The 27690-nt window shown below is 35.1% G+C and overlaps 1 protein-coding gene across 3 annotated transcripts in view; it reads left to right on the top strand.

Moving 5' to 3' along the window:
• PCCA (propionyl-CoA carboxylase subunit alpha) overlaps window positions 1-27690 on the top strand; it is a 264528-nt gene that overhangs the window by 229275 nt on the left and 7563 nt on the right. For all 3 annotated transcript variants that reach the window (XM_087726871.1, XM_087726870.1, XM_087726872.1), the window contains one exon: window positions 20003-20143. In XM_087726871.1, coding sequence (XP_087582997.1) covers window positions 20003-20143 — 141 coding nt within the window. The remainder of the gene's footprint in view (window positions 1-20002; window positions 20144-27690) is intronic.

Here is a 27690-nt window from a genome sequence, read left to right as displayed (position 1 = left end):
ATATATACAGTAATATATACACACATACTCAAGATTTTCCTGACTTCTGCTAATGTAGGAGTAAGTAGCCTACTTTTCTCAAGAAAACCATTGGAGTGTCAGTGTCACAAATGAAAAAAATGTAAAAAGGAAAAGGAAGCAATTCTTTCACAATGGAGCATAGTGTAGGAAAGGATAACCTGCCTTCAAAGATTTTGTTTTGAGTATTACGAGGTTTAATAAATTGTTTGCTTCAAAGTCCTTTGCTACAAGAGCAGCCTTCCTGCTATTCTTGTTCACTGGTTGCTATAAGTAGCTCATATCCTGTCCTCTCTAGTCTTAGATGGCCTGTATTTGTGGTAAAACTGAAGCTGCGGCTTTCAAGATCCTGCTACTTCTTTATTAACAAGTTCATAGGGAGTTGCAGGAATCAATAAATTAACATAAAGCGGTGGCATTTTGACTTATTATAAGGGACAGCCAATACAATTTGTTTAACAAAACATTCATTCGTCTAATCCAGTGTTTCTAAACCTTGGTAACTTTTAAGAATTCTGGGAGTTGATGTCCACATATCTTAAAGTTGCCAAGGTTGAAAAAACACAGATCTAATCCAACAAAGGAAGGGAAGAATCTTTTATTTTCCTGTAATACACATTCATTTTCAGAAATTGCAATTAAAGAACATTGGATCGGCGTGCTTACAGACAGGATGCGCCATGGCTCCTAATTCATTTAAATATAAAAGTAATAGAATTTCATTTTTTTGTGGCTAATGTTACACACTACACATTACTGATTTCAGTGATGATGAAGTCCCTTTGAGTCCATCTCTCCTCTTGCTAAAGTTTTGGACATGTTCATTTAGTTTTCTTGGCAATAATTTGGATGGTTTGCCATTACCAATGTTTATACACTTTGCTTCCTGAAATAACAGACTAAATGATAAATGCTTGAAGGCCTTGAAGGTATGGCTTATGGGTGAAGAAATATTATTACTTTTGAAGTCTCTGATTTTATTGTCGCATGTAATTATTATTGAGAAAGATTAATTGTTTTAACAATTTAGATTTTAGCTAATAAAGTGTTGGTTAACTTGTTTTGTTAGAAGATCCATGTTTTAAGATGTGCTATAATTAAACTGAAAGAAACCACTTTTAATAGTTCAAAACAATCATAATTTGTCTTAAAGTTTCGACTTAGTCTCTATTTTCATTGCTACGGCTTTAACAACAAGGAGGAATATCGAAACAGTATTGAAATTCATTTTGGCTTTACATGTAGTTTGATATATGACACATTGAACTAGCTCCAGATCTTTAAATCTTAACTAAATAGAAATATTAATAGAGTGTTCATATAAACACAGTACATGATGAATTGTACAAGATTTCATCAATGAAAATGATACTTTAAAAAAACTGTACTGTTTTTTTCACTTGATCTACCTAGGTAAACATTATTTTATTACTAAATTTGTATGGAATAGTTTAGTGTTACGTAAAATTATAGCTTTTTGGATTATTATTATAATGGACCCCATATTTAATAATACTTATTATGGACCATATATGTGTCTTCCTTTGTAAAGTAATTTGATGCCACACAAAATTTCAAAGCATAGATGAGATGTGAAATCCAAATTAATGTCAATGAAAATAACTACTCTGCATTGCTCTCTCAAGTTTTTATTGCTATATTACAAAACATTAATTTCACTGACATTTCTGTTTCAAAATATTTTGTTTGGCAACTACTTGATGATGTTAATTCAATCTCTGATAAATCTTGGGAACTAATTTATCTTTAAAATACTAATTCTGTCATTTAAAGCCAATTATATAAAATCTGATAATATATTTAATTACATTGTACTAATGATTAAATACCATGAAATTATTTCCTATAATGAGACAATTTCCAGCTATAAATCAGGCTAGAATCTGTAGCCATCATAGCCCCACTGAGAATACAGAATTTTGTAGCATTCTTTTACTTCCTATTAAACAATACTGTTCTTGTTACCGCTATACATTTTCTTTTGAAGAAAAATCCTCATGAAATAGGATAAATTTCAAATTATGGTCAGATTGGCGTCAAATTTCAAATCATTATTGTCCCCAATATCAGGATCTATTAGTCAGCTAAATTGTGAAATTGATTGCATTTGATTTATAAAATATTTAAAAAGTATGCTAACATTTAACACATATTAAAATGTTATACCGTTAAAGCAAATAGTAAACACATTTAAAAAACTTTAATATAAAAATCAGAACTATTTCTTGGTCTTATATCTTTATGTGTTGATTCATAATAAATAACCTATATCTCAGCCTCAATCCAGTATAGACGTCATAGCCCTATACATTCCATTCATTCCAAAATACTTTTCCAGTTTTGATTGACCAGATGAGGATCAGATATAATTTACAATTACCTGGAAAAAAAGATATCTCCTCAAGTATAGGTTGTCTTTGTACTGTATTCTTAACTGCAACACACTAAAATTAAGTCTAATTAGAAAACAAAAACAAAAATCTAACTCACTTCAAACAACAGCTGCAAAATTTTGCCCTGAGGATGGAGGTTAACTCAATTGTGAAATAACGGCCAAAGCTCACACTCTTAATAACTGTTTTCTTTAGCCCTTGAGAAAACTCCATAATTTAATGTGAAATGCTTGGCAGAAAAAGCTTCAATTTAGAGACTGGCTCAGCAGGGTGGAAAGAGTTGAAAACTCTCTTGTTACAAACACACTTAAATTTGCAATTTTATGTATTTTCTCCTCAATAAATATATCTAATGTTTAAAGACGATTCACAAATAGTTGTCTCCCAGCACACTGCATAATCTGACCCATAATTTCATAAAAGCATTAAATGTGTGCCATTTCTAGACCAATGCATAATCATTATTTCAGTAAATGGAACCATGATATGGCTGTGCAGGCAGTCTTCGGCGCTTGGAAACAGTCACTTTTAGTGTACAAGTGGTATATAAAACAGATTCTTGAAAACAGTGATGGTTACACTGTATTCAATTGACTGCCGTAATAGTACACAATACATGTCACGTCTCTGAAGATTATAACTATAAAAAAGCCCATATGATGCAGATTTGATATTTATGAAACATTGCACATTTTTTATGAGCCAGCATTTTATCATATCACTCAATATTTCAGTTGACTATGCATACTAAAATGTTCTCCACATTTCTATATGTGGAAATAATGTTACATTATTCCAAAATGGCCTAAATGATTCTGTTTTGTTGTGTTTTCAAATAGTACAATATTGTTATTAAGGTCATTGTAATAGTACCTTATTCAAAATGATCTCGTCATTTAGCTTGGTCCACTTTTAGTTTGCTATATTATTTGTTAGCCAATTATGAAAATCATGAAAGCTATCCATTGTGTGCATTGTATGTATTGTTTAGCAGGAATTTGACATAAATGATGCATTTACGCATCTTATTGCACATGTGCAAGAGGACAGGCCGAATTTTATCAGTTTGTTCTGATCAAAAAGTTCAACTTTATTTATTCAAGTCCAATACTCAATCTGAGTGCAGAAATGAAATAAAAATGTGACTATGAAAAAAACATGGGAGAGATACCATTATTAGTACTGCAAACAACGTATGAGCTGTATATCCATGGTATGAAGAATTTTTAGATAATTACAGATGCTATCCTGAAAGGATTTATTGTTGCATTTTCTTATTTTATATCATGACACATTATTAAAAACAGTCCATGGAACCACATGGTCATAACAAATATTCCCATTGAGTCTATTACATGCTTATCAATCTCACTTTGTTAGTATTCAAGTTAGTAGATAGTTGAGCCTGTGCAAAATATTTATTCTTTCTTGAGTTAAAAAAAAAAAAAAAGGTCCCTTGCCCAGGCTGTATCTACTATACTTCTCAATATAATTCTGAAAATAATCAGAATTTACTAGTAAAGTTAAAAGAATAAAGTACATAATCTCTATTTTATAGAACATGGAATACTTGATATATTTTGTGAATCTTATAGTCCAATCCTTCGTACAGTGTTGTTGTTGTTGTTGTTGTTGTTAGTTGCGAAGTCGTGTCTCCATCGCGACTCCATGGACAATGTTCCTCCAGGCCGTCCTATCCTCTACCATTCCTCGGAGTCTATTTAAGCTCATGGCTACTGCTTTGGTGACTCCATCCAGCAACCTCATTCTCTGTCGTCCCGTTCTTCTTTTGCCCTTAATCTTTCCCGTCATTAGGCTCTTCTCCAGTGAGTCCTTCCTTCTCATTGGGTGGCCAAAGTATTGGAGTTTCCTCTTCAGGATCTGGCCTTCTAAAGAGCAGTCAGGGTTGATCTCCTCTAGGACTGACCAGTTTGATCGCCTTGCAGTCCAAGAGACTTCAGCACCATAGTTCAACGGCCTCAATTCTTTGGCGCTCAGCCTTTCTTATGGTCCAACTTTCACAGCCATACATTGCAACTGGGCAAACCATAGCCCTTGACTATACACACTTCTGTTAACAGGGTGAGGTCTCTGCTTTTTAGTATGCTGTCTAGATTTGCCATAGATTTCCTCCCCAGGAACAAGCATCTTTTAATTTCTTGGCTGTAGTCCCCATCTGTGGTGATGTTGGATACCAGGAAAATGAAATCTGTCATTACCTCCATTTCTTCCCCATCTATTTGCCAGGAATTGAGAGGGCCGGATGCCATGTCCTTTACTTGCATCAAGATGCTTTTTAGTTCCTCTTCACTTTCTGCCATTATTGTATGGTGTAGGAATATACTATTAGAGCATTCCCGAGAGTGGACAACCAGCGTCTGTTTAAACATCTCCAGTGAATAAGAGTCCTTAACCTCCCAAGGCAGCCTATACCATTTAAACTATATCGGGAGAATTTTATTTTCTGATGTCCAGCTGAAATATACATCCTTGTAGTTGAAACTCATTATTTCTTGTCTTGCCTTTTGAAATAACCCTAAATACAATACATTTTCCCCATCTTCTACATGAAAGCCCTTCAGAGAGCTCTTTCGACTTCCGCCACTTTCTCCAGGCTAAACACCTCCAATATCTGCAGCGGTTCCTTATAATATTTTCTTTCCAGACTTCTTAACATCTTAATTCTCTGCTCCTAGCTGAATGCGTATAGTCTGACCATTGTAGAATAAAAAAGAATTATGACTGAATGATAGCTGAAAAACTAGTTTGCATCAAAGATGCCTACCAAATTCTCAGAAGCATATCGAAAAGCATTACACATGCAAAGAAAAGCATATTTAAGTTGACACTGGAAATATCTCCGTTAAATGTGATCAATTTTGAATACTATGTGAACAGAGCTAATCTTCCTCTAAGTAACCTAAACATTTCATTTTTCCTTCATTGCAAATTTGAACTGACTCCAGGACAGACTTTCATAGAACACAATTTAAAAGCTTCCAGTGAATAATTTATGATAATCCTGGTGTCTTCTTGTACTGCCCAATAATGCAGTCGCTGAAACTGATAAAATAGGTTTTGCAAGTAATTACACCATTGGCCTCCAATAGCAAAATATGATAAAAGAGCATCAGCAAAATCCATTTCTAAAAATTTCCCAGAGTAAGTAGACTCAAGGATCACTCATTCAAAAAACTTCCTCTAAATAAGATTTATTTTACTACATAGCAATCCATAACCTATAAAAGCAAAATGTGATTTACATATAAAGAGAAATATTATTGATATATTGATAATATTATATCACAAATCTCTTAATTACCATTTATGGACTCTTATTATATCTGTTGAGTATGTGGATTAAATAATAATCATACAAAATGCTATCTTCTGAATTTGATATTTTAACTAAGAACAGAAACAGTATCATCATCATCATCATCATCATCATCATCATCATCATCATCATCATCATCATCATCATATGCCTTTAATACCAAGCCTTTGGAGACATCTCAGAGACATAATGAGACATACACAAAGAGCCAAAATACAGACCAAAATTGAGCCACAAATGTTGCTAAGTGAAACATTTGTTAAGTGAATTTTGCTCCATTTTACGATCTTTGTTGCTCCAGTTGTAAAGTGAATCACTGCAGTTGTTAAGTTAGTAATTTAGTTGTTAAGTAAATCTGATTTTCCTCTTGACTTTGCTTGTCAAAAAGTTGCAAAAGATGATCATATAACCCTGGGACACTACAAACATCATAAATATGAGTCAGTTTCCAAGTGTCTGAATTTTGATCACATGATCATGATTGATCTGTCTGTCTGTCTGTCTCTGTCTCTGTCTCTGTCTCTGTCTCTGTCTCTGTCTCTGTCTCTCTCTCTCTCTCTCTCTCTCTCTCTCTCTCTCTCTCTCTCTCTGTCTCTCAGCTACAATAGGTGAAGCAGTCCACTCTTTTAACTTTGGCAAATGGCTTGTGAAGGTCTTTGTTCAAAGAAACAAAATAATGTTTTGTTTAGGTTTTTTCTAAAGGATTTTGTTCTGCATCTCAAGCTAAGTGTGCTTATTTTCTACTCTGTGGTCAACCTCTCCTGTGAAGTTACAGTTCAGTGTTATTCTTGAGTATTCAGTTTTCATTTATATGCAGAACTTGGGTCAGTCTTACATAGTCCTGTGTCCCAATAGTTAACATCAAATTTACAAAGCCATGGAAGGTATGACTGACTACATGATATTTTCCTCCACTCCCTCAAATATAATGGCTACCAGTGTTTTTAATTCTCATGACTTTCGAGGTCAGTTTCTTTCCCTATTGGAATAACTATTTTAAAAAAAACCTGGAAGGAAAAATAAATGTGTTCTTTCTAGAACATGTTCTTTACCTTTTGAGTTGGGGTAAAGTACAGAAAATATTGAGGCATTTGCTACAGAAGCGTTAGTCACTTAAAGCAGATGTTACTATTGGCTGAAATAAATCCAGAAACAATTGAGGAATTGAAGATAATGTAAACCATCTTTTTATAGTTTTTCTGTAATTGATCATTAAGATGAAGTCTTAACGATTTTTCCCTAGATAAGAAAATGAAAAGCAGGTCTTACACAGCATGATTACACAAACCTATTTAATTAAAAAATGGTAAGTATAATCAGTAAACAAAATAATGCTACTGATTATTTTGTAAAATCTCAAGGGAGGGGGGAGTCTCACAGACAATAGGTTGCTTTAAGTTGATTTTTCTTTTGTGATACCAGAAAATCATATAATGGTTTTAAGCAAAGCTTCTTAGTTATTATTGAATGTATTTGAAATCTCTAAATAGTGTCAGATGAAAACTGTTTGGTATATTAACAGAATATTTTCTGCTTGTTGAGAGTAGGTCATTTAAAATCCAGTGTTGCTTTGTAAATAATTCTAGATATTCACATTGCCTTTGTGGATATTTCTTCCGCTTCAGTGAACTAATTTAGGTACTCTGAAAGTACCATTTCGTATATGACATATATAGCACATTGTACTCAAATGTTAAATAGTTTGCTAGTCATCAAAGATCTAAGCCCAGTTAGCTTTTTTTAAATCATTGGAATCAGTTGTTGAATGAATTTTCTCTATTAAACAATAAAATAATAAAATACAGAAATGTAATAATGTCAGATCTTGAGGCACTATGGCATAAATGCTAGATATATGCCTCTGTTGCAATATGGGGAAAATGAAGAGCAACAGTGTACATTTGTTTAAATGTTAATAAATAGAGAAAACATTTAAAAAATGTATCAGCTTTTGTCTCCCTACTATAATGACTGTGTTGGTTTATTTTGAAGAATTACAGAGGAGTTCAATTTTGAACTGGAAACTCTTGGAGAAATGAAACGTACATACCTGTTAGGATATTAATTATTCTCTTCCCCATCTTTAAGTCACGTAAAGAGTTACTATATTTTGCATCTAGAATAATGATAACATTTTGAAGTAGCTTCATTTTTCTTTTGACATGCTTAAAACCTTACTCTTTAATCGAACCAGTAACCTCGTATAGCATTTTGATTGCCAACTTCCAATGAATCTTTACAGCCAGGTAACTTGCACAGTCTAGTTTCAAGAATATGGGAAGGCTCCTTTCCTTGTTGCCAGTTAACTTGAGCCTGAAAGTATCAACAGTTCTGATCCTAGATATCCTCTATTTGACACAGCTGTGATTCTCCTCTAAGTACCATGTGCCAAGACCTATCTGCCATTCTTTGGATATATTTTAAGGCAAGAACTGGGATGAGCTAAATAATGGTATAGTACAGAATTCCCCAACCTTTCCGGATTTGCAGACCGGCAGGTAGGGGAGACAGGATGGTTCTGCTGCTTGTACAAGTGAGGATGTGCATGTCCGCACTGGCCTGCCGCTTCGGGTGGCCCGGTTCTGAACAGCTCACGGCCTGGGGTGGGGGACCCCTCATATAGTAGGACTAATCTTCCTGGGAAATTAGTTTCCTGGCCTAGTTTATTTAGTGGAGCTAATAACTTGCTCCGTAAAAAGACAAAAACACATAAAAGTGTTGATAGTAAATATTCTGAGGGTCCTCAGAGTATGGAAGGGAGCATTGTCACAAGTTTTGTCCTTTACTGTTTTGTATTTACCCATCTTGCAACAATTTTGGTGATGACTAAGCCTCTTTGGCAGTTTTTTTTTTAATTTGGGTTTTTAAAAAGTCCATAAATGATGCAGATAATTGGGGAACACAAATGGTACCATTTACTGTTACGATTATTTTAGAAAACTCATCTTGAGATGAAAGTTGTCCTCCCTGATTTTTATTCTGACTAAATGAGAGGGAAAGAGATTGAGAAAGAACTAGTTTCCAGTAACATCAGAGCTCCATGTGTACAGCCAGGAATGATTAAATTATGGATTGTGTCAGTATAACATATTGACACTATCCATTGGATGTTATCAAATAGCCAAGCTAATAGAATGATTTACTTCATGTTTAACTGCCTTTTTCAATTAAAGGGAGCAAATGTTGTGGGACTTGAGTCTAAGTGAACAAACCATATATTTTCTCCCGTTAACACCATCATTGCTGACATGCAACCGATGGGGATTTTCCCCTATTGCTGCAGGCTGTAATGGGATGGTTTAAATGGTCATGAGGGAAAAAAAAGTGATTAATGATTAGGGAACTCGGCTTCACAGCTCTTTTTTTCCCCCTCCGTGCATTTCCATTTGTGTCAACTAGCTGCACACTTGGGAGATGTTATTTCCATGTAATCAACATAGTTTATTTCTGTCTCTATTTGTTTCCATTTCATGAGACCCGTTGGTAATTCGGTTCTAGCTTGCATTACTTTGGGCGTGTCAGTTCCAGTAATGATAGAAGAGGATCATGTGCAGCTGTTTATTAGCCTGGTGACTAAAATGTCAACTTTTGAACCCGAGTGTCACGGTAGACACAGGGATCCTTCTTTTATTGCATACCAAGTTGGAGGTTACATGATTGCATCTGGGAGGAGCTATTGAAATTAGTTGAGCATTAAGCTGTCATCATATAATTACAATAATTGCTACATATTAAGAAATTGCCTCTGCAGCTTCTAGAACAATACACATTAGTGCCCTTCTGTTAATAAACTTCACATCTCTGTGGTTTTGTTGGGCATCTCTCTCAACCTTTTGGAATTCTCTGAGTCAATAGTAGCAGGGCTATTAGGTTTTCTAAGGTATATGGTACAACACGCAAAGTTTCCAACTTTTTTCTTCATCAATACTTGTTTTAAAGACCATCTGATCATTTTTTTTGTTTGATTATTGTTGCAAACAAGGTGAAAGAAATGACCAGGCGGAGTCCAAGGGGTGTGTGTGTGTGTGTGTTCAAATGCATAATCAGTTTGGAGTTGCCCCCATAAGAGGCCTAGGTCCACTCACCCACCCCTCTTATCTGGAGCCAATTTGCCTTCATCATTAGTACATCAGATTCTTGTGTATAGGTAGCATGAAATAAACTCGTCGTACTTTTGAACTTTATCCTAATTTCTTGCGCCTGACACAAAATTTATAGAAAATTTACTTGATCTGATCCACCATGATTCTTTTTACAGCCAAAGAAAAAAAGCATTTTGTGGAAAGCTCCTCGTACTTTCATTATCATTTTCAATATTTCATTGTTCATAAGGGGGAAAAACAATGTGTTGTCATAAATTACACAATGATTCTTTTAAAGGAAAGTTGTTACTGCCTTAGGATATTGGATTTGGATCTTCCAAGATCTAAACCACCATCACCCATTGAAATTCATTAGAAGATTTTGGACCAGTCATTTTTCCTCAGCCCGATCTAAACTATAGGATGGTTGATGATCATCTAATCTAGCAGTCCCCAACCTTTCTGGGTCCATGGAACTGCAGCCATTGGGGGGGGGGAGAGGGCATATTTTAATGCATGTGCGTGCCACTTGCGCAAATGGAGCTTCGCATGCTCATCCACTGCTTACGCAGCCTGGTTCCCAATGGGCCACGACTGGTATCAGGCCATAGACCAGTGGTTGTGGACCCCTGATGTAATAATCTATCAGGAGTTCTTGGTGGAAGCTTTCAATGAGATTTTCAACCTCTAGCAATAGAGGCCAAGGAATAAAAAAAGCTTGTTCCTTCCACACATATTTATGATGGTTGTCTTGGTCTCTGAGATAAAACATCCAGTTTAAACTCTTCCCCCACTTTTTTTACACATAGCTTAATATAAAAGCATATTGCTAGGAACATATTTATGAATTCTACTCATTCATCAAGATGAGGCATACACAGACTCCTGTGCGCTGTTTGGAGTCCATGTGTGGGTATAACTTCTATCCATCTGCCCAGAGACTGAGTTTGAATTATTTGGACACGCCTTCTTGGCTTGATTGGAGGCAGTTTCTTAACTCAGTCTAGCCCAAAGAGAGGTCTTTTTTTTCCTTCTCCCTCAGTTCTGGTCAGATTTACAGGATTAGTTCATACCTGGATCTCCAATTCAACACCTAGGAGCATTTGATCTTTCTCATCGTTGGAGAGGTGAGTGGTGCTATTCAGCTGCTGCTGAATAATTTCAACCCCTCTCACGTGGAGGCTTCGGCCTGATCAGCTGCACGCTAAGCCACGTTTGGGCTCTGTTAGGCCTCAAGCAACTTTATTCTTGAAACTTTCTATTTGCAACTGAACTTCACATTCAGTCACTGGAAGCACTAGTCCTTGTGTTATCTGATGCCCTACTTCTGAAGAGACTTCTCCAAAATGTGATGCAGCAATCCTCTTCTTAATATCAATATGAGATGGAGTCTCCATGCTCTTGCAACTTTTGCAACAAGAAGGTGTTAGGGGTTGTACAACATATCTAAAGTAATCACTTTCACTAAAGGGCTTTTCTCCCTGTCACTGTTGGAATATTAATGGCTTTAGCACTGAGCAAATTAAAGCCTTTATTTCAGTATATCTCTTTAAGCTTTGATGACCTGAAAACAACAGCAAGTTAACATTATCACTAGCATTTTGCATTGTGCTAACTATCAGGGCAAGAATCATATCCAAGCTTTAATGAAAATTTTCAAAACCAAGTTAATCTGGCACCTATGAGCTTGTATGTACGTAGATATGGTGCTATCATGGCTTAAGCTTTTTAGAGATCATTCAATCTAAACTGTTGGCAAACTTGGTCACAAGTACCCTACTGCATGTCCCATTTCTTCCTGAGACTGGAATCTCACCTTCTTTCCATGGAGTGCCACATGTGGTTTTGCTGCTTGAAATATTGGATGATTTTTGGAGGTAGCACAATGATCTCAATACAGGACAACTTGGAAGTCACGGATGGTAGATATTTTTACAGGTTTAAAATACTGAAGACTATCAGTTCACCAACTGACTTCTCTTGGCCCTCAGACAGACTGGTCTGAATTGAAAGAAACAGCCTTTAATACTGATATCCAACACAGCTTAAATGAAACACCACATTGTTGTATGGTACAGGCTTGCTTGAGCAACCATTCTATCACACCATGATTGAGTTCACCTGCTTCCAGAAAAATGTTCACCCATTGCAATATTTTGCTATCTGCACTGCTAGAAGTAAGATTCTGTAATTGTTGGGGGAAATTTCAGTAATATCTCTTTTGAATAAGAGAGGTTTTGCCTGTGCTTGCTGCAAGAAACTGAAACCACCTCTCTCATGCTTTATGCTTTCATGCATCTACACTGCACGGGGTGGCAAACTCATCAAATAATGTATTTCTAAACTCTCAGAGGAGGAAGATAATCTCTTCATTTTAGCTGACAGGTTCCTGGAGTCACCAAAAGAGTTGCAATTGCCATCACGGCCAGTCATTCAATTGTTTAGCAATTTTGTTGAGTTTTTAAGTTGGCATTTGTCTTTAGTTTTTTACAATGGCCTTTTCCTAGCAAGCAAATTTGTTTTGGTCTTTATCTGAAAAATTAAGTAATATCATTTTCTCAGGGACTTTTACACATTCTGGATCTGAAACCCATCATCTACTTTCAACACAGGTGGGATTAGTTGAGTTTTTTAAAAAAATATGTTTTCTTGCGTTGCTAAATCCTTCAGTTGACCTTATTGAGTTACATTAGGGAAGTCAAATTAACATGTTGGTTTACTATGCATTCTGAATGATGAAACAGAAGAACAAACTGCTTGAGAACATATGGGAAGAATGGGAATCCTTCTGGGTGATTCTAACTGAGTATGGATTAGCACCCATTTAGAGGTTATTCCATTCAATTCTATTCTTTAAAAAAAGAATGGTTCTTGGTCTCTATAGTACACAGAGAGTAGGTAAATATATTTTTTCCAGATTGTGTGATACTTCCTTCATAAGATGTGTGTCCAGATTTTTTCTGTTCCATCTATAAACAAAATAGAAAGCAGGATTATTTTAAATTTCTCATGCTCTCCTCTTTTTCAGGGCTTGTAATCTTCTATACAAATTTGCCTAAAATAATTAGCTCATTCTTTCTTATTCCCCTGTGTTAGCTCTAATTCTGTGATACTGTAATATCCTTCTGAGGGGTCTGGAAAGATTAATTAAGTAGAAATTGTTTTGCAGTGGTTTTCAATTCTTCAGTTAGACCATGTCCAGACAATATTCCACTGAAATCCACTTTTTTCACACACACGACTGCTTTAATGAATCAATTCATTAATTGTACCATTTACAATACCTCTTTTTATCTAGAATGTGTCTGGCTTGTATAGCTAATGCTACATGTTTTGAATCATTTTCACATCCTAACTTTTATAATTCAGTCACGAAGATCATTGGAACAATGGAACAAATTGTGAATCAAAATGCTAATAGCTCTGCTAGGGAAAAGCTTAAGTTAGCCATAAATTTAAAGAGGTATTAATTTTTGTTTTCAGATTTATAATATGGATACATTCCTTTCATCTCATGTTTCCCCCCCCCCCAATTTTGATAATGCTTATGTCACATACTTCCAGTTAGATCCAGGACTTTAATAGTCACAAATAAATTGCTTAAAATAACTTTTTGTACAGTCCACATATTCTGCATATTTAAAAAAATAAATTTGAAATTAATCTAAATCATTTTTGCCTGAAATGTGAATTAGATTAGAATAAAATCTGGAATTTTATTTCAAATGTTTACCAGGGTTATACAATTAACTTTCTTTTTTAAAAAATAAAGAGATGAATGGTTGCTGCAAAATACACAATTCAGATAAAGCAATTTTATGTTCCTCAATTCAAATATTATTTCTATATGGAAAAAAATAGTATGTAAAACTCCTTCAATGGAACTGGAAAAATACTATTAGTTATCTAGCAATAGTAAGAAATAAGAACACATGAGTTCTTATGAGTTGATATCGTGAACAATATGACAAAATTTTCCCCTTTTCACCACACTGACTACTTATAAAGGGAAAACTCTCAAAAAGTTCTTTTGCGCTTATCAACATTGGGGTTTGTAGAACATTTGTGTTTTGAAAATCTTTACAATTGTTACTTTCTGAGAATTACCTTATTTATAGCTGTTAATTCTCTAACTTCAATTCAGCCTTGTCTTTTTTTCCTTTTGCATAATTTTTTAGTTCTTTGTACCCACTCCCCAAAAGTGTACTAACTGAACAAAACTGAAGATTCTTTTGATATCTTAAATGAAAACTGTAATTGTACTCAAGTGTATTTATTTCTTTTACTTCTAATTTTCTAATAACCAAACTCCATTTGTGGATTAGAGCCCTTTTCATGCATCTGTTAAAATAGCTTGTAGTCCATAAAGAATTAGAATCATAATAAACCAATGGTTACTGGATTTGGCTTTCCTACAACAAACTAACATGTCATCTTACTGGAATTCACTTGAAAACACAATTTAGTTTTCTGCTGAAGTTCCTTACTTTCTCTCCCTCCTCAATACACTGTTCCTTAAACCATGAGGTAAACTCTTTCTCAACACATCAGTATGTCACTTATTTGTAGTTTTTCAAGAAGTCTTCAGCTCATGAGCAGGTTTCAAAGGAACCTCATCTCCATATGGTTTTTACTGGATAATCCTTTATCCACCATCTTCAGCTCTCATTCCCCTGCTTTCTTGCCTGTGGCTACGTTTCTATTTCTGCATCAATTAGCCCAGTGATTTATACAACAAGCAAGCAGTTTAGAGGTAAATGGTACACAATTAACATCTCATTCCACCATAAAGGGTATGCTAAATACCCTAGTCACTGCTTTCTCTGCCTGGAATTGAAATAAGTGTTTGTCCTAATTCATATGCTAGCTGATGTGAAGTGGGCCTTCTTTGTGCTGCACTACACCATTAATCTAATTATAGATAGCTGCAAATGAAGTGCTGTCTGAGCACAGAGACTGAAGAAAAATAGCGCTTTTGTCATTTAGCATGACTCTGTGAGGTAAGATCACACTTTGCATGGCAGGCTGGCAAAATGGAGATCTGAATAATATTGCTGCCTGTTGCATACTTTCTAATTACGAGAGCCTTGTAAACAGAAGTAAGTGCTGGTGTAAATAGAGCTGTAGATATGCTGTCATTTGGCTTATAGAAGGGAAAATCCTTTGAGTGCTGTTGTATTAAATGATGCGTCCTGATTGACAGGAACCTTGAGACTTCACTGATGGAGTTGTCAAAGCATTATGCTAACAGACTGCTCCACTGACTGCAGATGTACAGAGCGCTGCTATTCAAACAGCTGAGTTGTTATCTGTTCATTTTACCTTGTCTGTGTTGTAACTGCACACACAGTCTATTTCTGTGTGCTTTTCACTCTGATTGGTCAACCTTAACTTAAAGCAAAAGGAATCTGCTTTGTAAGGCCTAGTCCTTCTTGGGACGTTCTTGCCTAAGGGAGCATGTTTGAGTGTAAGCTAGCCCCTACTACAAGAACATTGAATGAAGCAAGGTGTGACTGATGCCTTACTTAAGAAGGTTAGAGGCAGATTGGGGTCAGTATTATTTTTTCTTTGCAATCACGTTTTCTGTTTGCAATTCCTAATTCATGCTATCCCCCGGCCACATCAATAAGCTAATTCAACTGCTCCTCTGCAGCATTCCTCCTTCAATCTTTGCTTTATTTTAAAGTTTAAAATCCTTCTTTTTCTATGTAAGGCTTAGTCACTTTTCATTTCATCCCACTTACACCCAAGAAGTAGTTGTGCTGCATTGGGTGAAGTTGGTGATGTTTGAAAGCTTTCAGTCACTTTCCACCCCCTACACAGCCAGGTATGGTTGAGTTCTTAGGGTCTTCTCACATTCTTCACATTTACATTTCCTCAACTTACATTTCTCCTTGAACCAGCCCAGAGGTTAACTTCTTGATATGTGTTGCGCAATCCATAGACCCCCGTTGGTTCAGACTGTTTTTTTTCCTTAAACTGAGAAGCGATTTGATGAAGGAATGCTTTTTGGAAGACGCATGACATTAACTGAGATTCGATGAAGCCAAAATATTCACCCAATATCATTTTTTTAAAAAAGAAAAGGATCCGCTTTATAATACTTTTAACATCCTGTGTCCATGAAGGCTTTTTTTTTTTGTTAGTGTGTGTGTCCATAACTCTGCTTCCAAAGGATTCCCCCCCCCCAAAGTTCACAGTTGAAGCTAACTTTTTAAAAAAACATTACAATAGCTCTTTTTCAACCCCCCTCAAAACAAGCCAAAGAACAATAAACAAATATAAAAGGAAAGGGAATAACTCATCAATAACAAAGGCCTGCATTTTAAAAGCCTTTTCGCTTACTTGCTCTCACATCTCATTCCAAGCAAAGCAAAGAGTCCTGCAGAGAAAATATCCAGAAGAGAGGGGAATACTAAAATAGGAATAAGCAGAAGGATGGGTAGGGGACATAATGGAGACAAGGAAGCTTGTGCTACACAGCAGTCGGGAGACACTTTCAGTGTCAATTCTGTGCTGTCTCAGACATATTCTTTGGTACTGGTTGATGGGCGATTGTGAGAACTGAAACTATTTTCCATTTAATATTACAAACTTGAGTTACTTTCAGAAACATGTAAAAGTTACTTTTGAGGTACTACAGATTTTTTTAAATGCTAAAAATACATCAAAAGGAAACGTATTTTACAATATGAAGCCAAATAATATCTGATGGTGACCTAGAGATCTAACTGGATTTGTGTTTCTTTCTAAGGTGGTTATTTTTTAGTAATCATTTCCAATCTAAATAGTATAGTCTTTATTGTCATTGTACAAAATAAATACAACAAAAATAGGTTTACATCTACATCTAAAAAAGGCATTTCCTTTAGATTTTGAAACTGTACATTTTGATATAAATTACACTCAGGTATAATTTTAAACGGTAATTCATCCTTTGATGAATGGATACTTTGCAAAGAATTGGTATTATAATTTATTTTGGAAGTCTTTTTTTGTCATGCCATATAACTTAGATTGTAACGGAAGGAAGAAAACTATTGGCATTATAATTTCCAGAAAGAACCATTTCCTTTAAATCAGATCTTAGTACATGTTGATTGAAAACTCACAGTACAAGCAGAATATTTTATTTGGCCTATTGTGGAACATAGCAATTCTGGTAAGTTTTGTTATAAATCCCATTAAGGTCCCTTCCTATGTTCTTTGTGGCAGATGTGCATTTCTAGGCAATAAGGTCCATTTTGTTTGAAAAGAGATTCCATGGGGTAGTTATTTGGGTATTACAATTGGAAAATGTTTTTCTTCCTAGGAAATTGTAAATTGCAATTAGCAAACTTACGTTTCAAGTCACTTTAATTTAAAAAATTACATTTTAAAAAATAACAGCTAAATCTTAGTTTTTAGAACAGCATTAACAGTTTGGATCCCTTATAATCCATTTTATGTATTTTATTAATTTGTGGTTCTTATTCAGATGCCTGCATGTATCACAACAGGTTCCTAAGTCTTTATTATAGGAAGACCAAATTCATTGTTTTTATCAAAACTAACCCATTTTGTGTTTGTGGGATGTATGGGTGTTTGTGGTGGGGAAAGATATTTTAAAATAATGAAGCTAGTGCTTGAGGGAAGGTTTTGTGTGTGTGTGTGTGTGCGCGCGTATGTGTGTGTTGTGCACGCATGTGCCTGTCTCAAGGAAATGTGTAATGTCTATATATTTTAGATGTGTATTTCTCTGTAAATCAGTGAATAATATAAATAGTGCAGATTGTGTAAATTAAAATACAATCTTCACAATAATAATTTATCTAACTGGGTAAAAGTAATCCCAGTTACCTACAAGGCAACAAAAATAGTTTTTAGCTGAACGTTGAGAAGCAAAATGCACTAAACATTATTACAGAATGGAATAATTATGTTGCAGATTTTATTTGGTGATGTGCTTGCTGATTTCTGCATAAGTGTTGATTTCTACTGTATATGGGTGCCCTGGTTAGTTTATGTGTCTACGTATGTGGGAAGGAGGGAGGGAGAGAGAGGAAGACAGACACAGAGAGAGAGACAGAGAGAAATGTTGTTTAGCTTAGCTTTGGTTATAAAGGAATTACAGAGTATTTTTTTCCAAAAGTTTTTTTTTTTTTTGCAGAGTAACTTTTTTAAAAAATGGACTATATACAGAGCACACAACAGCACAATAAAATAAAACTAATACTGTATTCATTCATCCATTCATTCATTTTATATCCTATCTTTATTTTGAATAACTCAAGCTGATGTACCTAATGCTCCCTCCCCCTATTAAGGAGAGATATTGAAACCTCACAAAAATGAATGAGAATTATATAAAAACATGAAATGTATTATCACTTTGATCTTCTGTTTGGTATGTCTTGATGGCCTGAGTGCTCTTCGGGTAACCAAGAAATAAAATGTAAACTATTAGGTTGAAGAACAGTAACTCCCTAGCCTGTCTCTTGTTTTATTATTACTTTATGGATAAATCAGAGGATTTAAATGGTATTCTTTACAATGTAGGGGAGCTGTGAGAAATCTGGAAATGATGAACACTTTCTTTAAACATGTCCATCATTCCGTTACAGTAGATGTACTAGATCATTGAACAGCTTCTAGGGCAAGTTTGCTAGACCGCGCCAGCACCTCATCCACTCTGCTTTTTCAAGGTGAAATGGGGTTATGCTTATAAAGTTATGCCAAATTATTTCTAAAATATCAGTTTGAGAATGAGTCCTGAGATTCAATGGTCAAACATTATTAATTTGTTTGTTTTACTGTATGATATAATATATGTGATATTAGGCATAACTCTGATTATACATCACTTTTCAATGGGCAGAGATCCTATCACAGATGGATTAATATAGCAAATGCTTGAGATATTCTAAAGTGATAGCTATTGGTTATCGAAGCTAAAATATTTAATTTTATTTGCATTCTGGAGCTTTAAGGCTCTACTAGTGAAAACTGAGTTAAAATAATCAGAAATCCTCGATATTGTGGCTGGTTGGTCTCAGTGTATATTAGATTATTATCTGCCATTCTAATACCCATATTTTTAAAAACCAAGACCAATCATTAGTGAAAGAGTTGCATTTGTTCTTTTGTCTGCTGATGGCCAAAGATAAAGTTTCTCATGGACTCCTGCTGCCATCTGCTGGAGGCCTAAAAGCAATGTCCAGAATAAGTTTTAAAAGCAGATGGCCAAAGAATCTAATGGGAAGATAAAATCATTGGAATTTCAGTGACTATGTAAAATGTATTAGTAAATAGTAAAAACTGAGAATATGTTTTTCCCTCTTGAAACATTGTCAGTCATTTTGATTGCATTAACATAAAAATCTGCACAGAAGCAAATTTATTTGCAAAGCATAGAAAGTTTATATGAGTTCAAAAACATTTACTTATTTAGCATAGCTTGTACTGATTATTTTGATAGTCTACTTAAATTGAACTTGTATTCTCAGAATTCTATGATCTTAGAGACTGCAACATGTGGCCTTTGTACTTTTCGGCAAAAAATTAAAACTATCTTTTTGTTTCATATTTTTGTTTCATAGAGGAATATCTTGATTTTTGTACATTAATAGGATAACTCTTAGACAAGTTATCAATTTTCTTACATTTACATATATACTTTTTGGAAGCTTGATAGGGAAAAATGCCTATAATATATAATTTGTGTTAAAATAAGACAGTAATTTTAGTTAAGGTTTGTAATGTACAAAATAAAAGTATAAAATGTTTACAACACTTGAATATTTGCAGAAAGACAAAATTTGGTCTATTTGTTAAACTGTATATAATGACAAATACTGGATTATATATAATGAAATCTATAATACACATACATTTTAAAATATTAGTTTACTTTGTTAAAGACGCAAATTGTATTTTCTATTTTAGGGATAACCCAACAGTATTTTAATTGACTTATCAAATTTAGTCTGCTACCAATATCTTTTTAAAGTGCAACATTTCTTTTCTCATTTTCCGGGTATCCAAGCAAGATTAAGATATTAACACATACTTGCTCTAGATTTTAGATACTGTGCTCTTTTTAAAAAATAATAATACTGCTTTGATATATGCTTTTGTAACAGTTCCTTCTCATCTCTTCTCCTTTATCCAAGTACACATTGCGTGTGTTGAGCCAACTTGCTGCAGAACTGAGCAAATACATGCCAGAAAAAGTTACGGAGGATACCACAAGTATCATAAGATCGCCAATGCCTGGAGCAGTAGTGGCAGTTTCCATAAAACCTGGTGACATGGTAAGGGCTTCTCTTTTCCTAATGTCCATTTAAATTAAGAATATTTTTCATTGAAGTATTAAAGATTTTTTTTTATTTTCTTAAAAAATCAGTAGGAGGTTCTCTGTTGAAAAAGCAAGCTTACTATTTTTGGCTCTTTTGGAGAGAAGTTGACAGTATAAATAGCCGACCTTGATAAATTTAGTTGTCCAATATTGTGTAGTGGGAGGAGAGATGGAAAATTGTTCCTATTTATGCTGAATTTCAGAATGGGTTGCTCTGAAATAGGGACTTCATGTAATGATAGATAAATTTGTTAATCCTTCTTGAAGCAGTAATTTGGTCCTATAATCTACTTATCTCCAGCAGAAAAGTGCTTTCAGTCAGAACTTAGAAAAATCTTGTGCAAGACCAACATTAAAGTTAGATAGTTGGGATGTTATATACCAGTGGCAATAAAAAAATTAACCTCTAAGACCTGTAAAAATGAGGGGAAGTACTGATAATTTGCATTTTATATATTCATTACCGGTAGACGTAGTGAAACATCCTACACACAAGTTGATGATTCCCATGGTTGTTTGTTTTTTTGAAAACTAGGTGAGAATACTCCCCATGCCTACCGTACCATTTATTACACATATGCACCCACGCACACTTACAACACTCTGGACATATAGACATATGAAATACCTGTATTCTATACTTAGAAGAATTCCCCAGCTTAGCAACTGAATAAATTAGCTGGATGTTATTTTCATTAATTCATGTTGGTTTTATTTTATTAAATTTTACAAAAGAAAAAGCAGCTGGATGATGTCCCTGAGTTAGCATCCCATCCCATATCAAAAACTAGAAAGACAAAGGATGCAAAGGAGATAAAAACATTTACATGCTGTCCAACTGACAGATAATTCATCTTCTGTGTTGTTATTATATTTTGAAGGAAAAAAAACTCGTAAGCCGAATTAAAAAAACCACCTACTTATAGAATTTTTTTCTATAGTTCTTAAGTAAATGCATAAATGTTGTGAACTTTGTTATTACATAAATTAGTATGTAAGTTAGGTTCAGCATAGTTTTACTGAAACATAACCTGCAAACTCTTCACTTTTTATTGTTGCCCCACAAAAAAGGGGAGGTTTGCTTGCATTTGCACACAGTTTGAAATATTTTACAGTTACGTTTAATTAGTAAATTCATTTTATTTTATTCATTAGTAATTTTATTTTATTCATTAGTAATTCATTTTAAAGTGTTGCTTTAGCTAGATTTCCATACACATACCAACATGTGCTTCAGAAATAGCCTCTTTAGCTGAACAAGTTCTACTTGAGCTTTGCTCTCAAAAATATATTATTTTGTCTCTTAATCTTTACGTGCTCCCTTTTAAGCTCTGAGAAAGTGTTTGTAAGAATTTCACATTAACATATATTATCATCCAGAAGAATTGAGCAGATATTAGAAAGATATCTATTGCTTACTTTTCCCCCTGTCCTATGAAGGTGCAAAGCCAGTCTTTCCTCTATGCCAAACAGTTGGAAGAAATGAGGTAGAAAACAAATATATTTGTTTGTGTGTGTGAGTGTGGGGAAGAGTGGGTATTTTCTATTAAGCCTACTTCATTGTAGTAGAATTAGACTGGGATTCAAATAATAAGATGCTAAAAAGTGCATCTTTTTGTTGAACTGCTTTTGTTGAATATTTTGTCTGCATGAAGAAACAGAACTGTAAGAGGATGGGCATTGAGCCAGGAAATTAAAAACGGAGAAAGCGTTCTTCTCAGACAATCAATTATTCTAAAAGCAACACAGTGGAATCCAAAGAAGTTGTTAAATAATGAGAGAGATTTCTTCCCCCTATTTCTGCCCCCCACCCACTCACCCAACACCTATGCCTGCAGGGTTTTGCTGGAGGCACCGAGAAGCAGGGCTTCTGAACAGCTCAGGGTGATTTGGCCTTGTCAATGATAATTGGGCAGCTTTAATTGCAAAAACACGTTTGTGGCGTTGAAAGGGGGTTTAGCGTAAATCCTTCCTTTCCAAGACTGATGTCAAAAAGTTTTTTTCTGAAGGGAGATGAGTTTGTATCAGGTCCCCAGACTGAATAAGTGGCGAGGTGGTACGATTCGGCTTATATGTTTTGGCTGTCCATCAGGACAAAGATCATTATTGCAGCTATTCAAAGGCCTCGTGATTCTTATACACCAGGGGTTTTGTTCCCCTGTTTGAATGTGTCTTGATTTGTGGTTTTCCTCTCCACTGTTCAGGCAGCTTAAGGAGTACTTAAGTACTCTTTTTTATTTTCTAGTGTATTTACTAGTTAATAATGTAATGAAGTGTGAAACAATATTACAAGAAATGTCAAAAACATTTTCCGTAGGCCATTATACTAAACTGGTAGATATGTGAATTGATTATCAGTGGAGTTTAGTAGTGCATGAGAATGGGGGTCAGAGATGACATTTTATTTTGTGATATCTCACAAAGAGGCTTCTGTTTTGCAGAGTGCAGCATCATTATAAGAAAATATTAGGATGGCTATAACTTTCTTTCAGTCTAGGGCCTAGGCATAGACTGAAGTTGTAAATTGATGGTGTTTATTTCACTCATTATTATTTTTTTGTATTTTGGTTTCTCTTAAGATACTATCTGCTTATCAACAATGAGATAAACATTGTATTGTGATGAACACAATTGAGGTTTTTTATAGTTTCTCCTCCCCAGGTTTGGAAAAGTAGGGCCAGGCCCCAAAACTAACCAGAATGTATACAGTACTGTACTAAATGATAAAGGACTAACTGTTACTGAGATCAATATATCTTAGAGATCTATCCTTTACTGAAAGAGAATGCAGCTATCACATTATATTGAAACAAGCAGGAATTGCTGATAAAAGGGAATATTTATAGTTCATGGTTGAACTGTGGGATATCTGGTGCTTTCTGAGTTTGGTGGCTTTCTTGCAGATGTTTCATTACTAAGCTAGGTAACATGAGTGTGCCAGGTACCACATGAGTAGGAATTATTTCTCCATAATGGTTTGTCTACCTTCAAAAGAACGTATGATTTTAGGCCTCTTGGCCCATCAAATGTATTAAAGGAGGCATTACTCTACCTTAACCGGTTGTTTATAGTGAAAAAAACATCCACAGTGTACATCTTACTTAAATGTGCCCATTGGAGTCAGTCCATTCCAACGTAGACAGTCCATTCCAATGTGTATAAATATCAGAGTATACCAGATAAGACTTTTCTCATTAGTCATGTGAAGCCCCTTTGATGAGATTTCTTTGTTTTTCCTGTAAGTGAAAATAGGTATCCCTTGGGTATATCATTGGAACTTTTCAGTTTGCTTTATAGGGAAGGACTGTATTAGAAAAAGTAGCTCAAAATGTTCTCATTCACACAGAACTAAGGATTCTTTATGTAGTTCTCTGGTCATTTTTTTCCTTTAAATTAACATAGTGGATTATTAAACTAAACTTTTAACTTTTTAAATTCAAATAATTTAATATTAATGTTTGATATCTAGGAATTTTGGAATCAAAACATTTATTTATTATACTCAGAGCTGCTGAAGATTATCTCTGCTCTTGAAAGAGTACAGATTTTGGGTTATATTCAGGAGGGAGGGAGGGAGGGAGGGAGGAAGGAAGGAAGGAAGGAAGGAAGAGCATAGCCAATCCTCAACAGTGAGTATAAAATTATTTTGTTGTGTATGAAAAGTTACATTGATAGGAAGAAAGTTGAAGGTCATAAAAGTAAGTACAAAATCATTTTGCATATGTGCAAACAGAATGGTACTCTTTAAATAGTAAGTGAATTGAGCAATAGATTTGAAGTTAAAAGAGTTTGATAAGGAGATCAAATTAAAAATACTTCTTGTTTGATGGCATCTTAGCCGGTTTCTTTTATATCACATAATGTTCTCTTTTAATGTAATATACATTTATTGTATTAACAGTGAGTACTAATAGCTTTTCCAAGTTTGAACTGGGGTAAATAATTATGGACATATGCTAAGCGCATTACTCTATGTTACATGTAAATAAGCGAAATTCCAAAAGTGTTGAATTATAGTATCCACCAGAAGGCATTGAATTACTGGTTCAATTCTTGTTGGGAATCATCAGATACAGGTAGCCAGATGTTAAGGTTTTGAGTGGGATCTCTTAACAGAGCCTTATCTTTTCTTTACTTGCGTTTAAGTATAAGTAATATTTTTTGAAGATACAACCATATCAGCCTAAAACAAATTTTAGACATTGAACATCAATATACACGAGCTATTTATCATGAGAATTCAAAAGAATCTTTGAATGTTCACAATCATCAATGCTTCAGACCTACTTTTTTCCTCTGTCTTTTTGTTTTATTGAGGAAAGTATATGAATATGTGCCATAGTACAATGAAGAATATCTATACCAGAACATCTTGAGGGAAAAAGAACATAAGTACATAAATAGTGTCTTTTATTTTTTAGAAATGGCTTGAACCTAGAACGGTTTGGCCTATGATAAATGCAGGCAGCAGTCATTTCAGATCCAAAATGAAACATGAATGTCCCTTTAGATATCTCATGGGAGAACTGAAAGCGTTCACTAGTCAAATGGAAAGTGTATGATTTCAGAGTTATAGTGTTCAATTTTAGACTCACACAATTTAACTCTCTAACACTCAGTTTAAAAAGCCTAAGAAAACTATATCTTGCTGAGATTACAGATAATGCCCTGCCATTGTTTGATCTCTCAACATGTTGAAATGCAGCAATCTAAAAACACCAAGCACTTTCCTTCACTTCACTGAGCACACTATAGGAGTTGGTGATTTCTTGTAAAATATGAGGTTGGACTTCAAATACCCAACCTGTTGCTTGTAATCTCCTTTAATGTCTTCCATGTTCCTCAGCTATTATATTTCAATTAAATACTCAATGCTTTAACGTTAGCAGAGGTTTGAAGCGGGCAAAAGCATTGGTATAATTAAGGCTGTGTTTATTAAAGTACCTTTTTTGAAGTTTTGTATACAATTTAATGGATTCCAAATATTGTTTGCTGTATTTAACATACCTATGTTAGTAACTGATCATTTTTTCCCCTATTACTTGATTGTAGCCCTTTGTTTAAGCAAGATTGCGCTCCATTTCAGTACTGGTGTGCTAAATTCATTTCACATTGAAAACAATATGGGGCACCAGAGCATTTTGAGTCACTCTGATGCCCAAAATAAAAACATACAGCAACTTGTAAATGTATGGAAAGTGTGTGTGTGTGTGTGTGTGTGTGTGTGTGTGATTATTGTTATTAGTTGTGAAGTCATGTCTGACCCATCACAACCCCATGGACAATGTTCCTCCAGGCCTTCCTTTCCCTTACCGTCCTCTAGAGTCCATTTAAGCTCACATCTACTGCTTTGGTGACTCCATCCAGCCACTTCATTCTCTGTTGTCCCATTCTTCTTTTGCCCTCAATCTTTCCCAGCACTAGGCTCTTCTCCAGTGAGTCCTTCCTTCTCATTAGGTGGCCAAAGTATTTGAGTTTCATATTCAGGATCTGATACCATCATACATATTTCAGTGTAGGTTCTATAATGCAATATAATTTTTCTCTGTAAATGTACCAGGGTGGTTTCCTTGTTTTCAAATCAAGAGCCAATACATTGGATTAGAAAATAAAAGCAAATATTCTGATTTCTGTAGAAAAAGAACACATCTTTAGCAAACATGGCCTTTTAGCAATCAGAGCATGCTCAAAATATTTCTAAAATTCTATCCCCACTTATTTATTCCCTCTGGCTGTTAAACTAACCCAACCTCCCAAAGGGAACCCTGGACATTTCTAGAACCTCTGGGAACAATTGTGTTTTGGATAAGTGGGGGTACAATGATTGCTACTTATTGCTGTCAGGGGAACATCTCTGACCTTTGGTTAATCAAGGGTCAGAAAATCTGGGATGCGCTCTACTGAAATTCATTCCTTAAAAGAGGATGGCGTAAAAAGTTTAATAATCATCTGTCAAGCACTGTTAATTACTGTTAATTATATTTTCATCTCGGTAGCTCTCCTGTTTCAGAATTAGCATGTATGGGAGAAATAACAGTACTTTTTTTTAAACATGGATTTGAACAATATCAGGGCTATAGTTAGACACATAATACCAAGAAATCACTGAGTAAGAGAAAAATGCAAGGATGAACAGTAGCCAAAACAATCGGGTGGTTGCAAAAAGAGACAGGATATTAATAAAATAAACATGATGTTTAAATAAGGAGAGATTAAAAAAAAACTTCATTTTTTTTATTAAGCCCAAACACACACTCCTTTGTCTCACCTTTTTTGTCTGATAATGCTTTTTGTTTGACAATGTAAATGTGTTGATTGCAGCAAATAAAATTACTTTGCAATCAGAATTTGTCCCTGTTTTCAAATAACTACAGCTTGTAAATCTATGATTTTTCCAGCCACCATTGCCCCCATTGTGGTTAAACGTAAGGCCGTATAAACATCAATATATTTCTTTTGTGTTCAGACTGAAGATGATACTAACGTGAAATTCCAACGATAGCTCAGGTCCAATGTCTCTTCTTTTCTTGTTTTATTTTGTTGTTTTGTTACATACGATTATTCCCAACTTTAAGACTCTTTTCTAAAATACAGAGGCCTCCTGAAAATGAAATGGCAGCCTTTTCAGCCTTTCTCAGACCAGTCAGAGAGGTGGATGTTGATCTAGTGCGCCAAAAGGTGATACAGTAGAAAGTCCTTGCAAGTCTTCCGAGCCTTGTGTCTAATTTGGCAGAAAATAAACAATGTAGGGCAACAAAAGAATGATTTTATAGCATAAGAAATCTCCATTCCGCCCGCCTTCTCCTTCCTCGGTTACCCCCTCCCCCCCCAAAAAAGTGACTTAATTTTTTTCAGCTCCAGACAATGATTTGATGCTCACTCTTGCATTGAAACAGTTGCTGTCGTAACAGGCAGGAAACAATTTTCTTTTAATTGCCGAAATGATTCGGAAGTGCTTCGTGTGCTGCTTCTGTGCAGCAGATGCTGTGCATTAATTGGCCTGTGCAGGACTGACCCAGGCTTCCTTCTAGCAGGCCCAATACTAGGCGCAGAGTTTAAATAGCTTATTTATTATTTGGGGGGAAGCTGGCAAACATGGAGCATGTTCTTGTATGTGCTGTATTTCATGGTCTGCTGTTTCAATGTCAGGAGAGTTTCCAGCCCTGGTAAAGTATTAGCAGCAGGTCAGTTCTAAATAGCATCCATCAGAAGCCTTTTTCCCTCCCTCTTCCAGCCCCCGGTCCAGATATACCAATGACTGATGAACCTGTCTGTTGTATGAATGTTTAGCACAGTAGAAAGCCATATGCCACTGGCACGGTTTCCTGTGCAGGCTTTCCAGTGGCTAGAGAGTAACAGGGTGGGGTGGGGGGTGGGGGGAATCTCTTCCTTTTGCATCCTGTCATTTATAAGCCGTTTCTATTTTTGAAAAAAAAATAGCTCCAGATTTTGCAGGTTGTACGTCTCCTTGAAGCTTCAAAACGAAGGATTTGAGGTTACCTA

This window comes from Thamnophis sirtalis, unplaced genomic scaffold (assembly GCF_051295495.1).
Source record: "Thamnophis sirtalis isolate CommonGarterSnake01/CBP01778 unplaced genomic scaffold, rThaSir2_p1.2 scaffold_12, whole genome shotgun sequence".
In the NCBI taxonomy this organism is placed as follows: domain Eukaryota; kingdom Metazoa; phylum Chordata; class Lepidosauria; order Squamata; family Natricidae; genus Thamnophis; species Thamnophis sirtalis.
The sequence above is the reverse complement of the archived record's forward strand: the minus strand, read 5'-3'. Positions and strand labels throughout refer to the sequence as shown.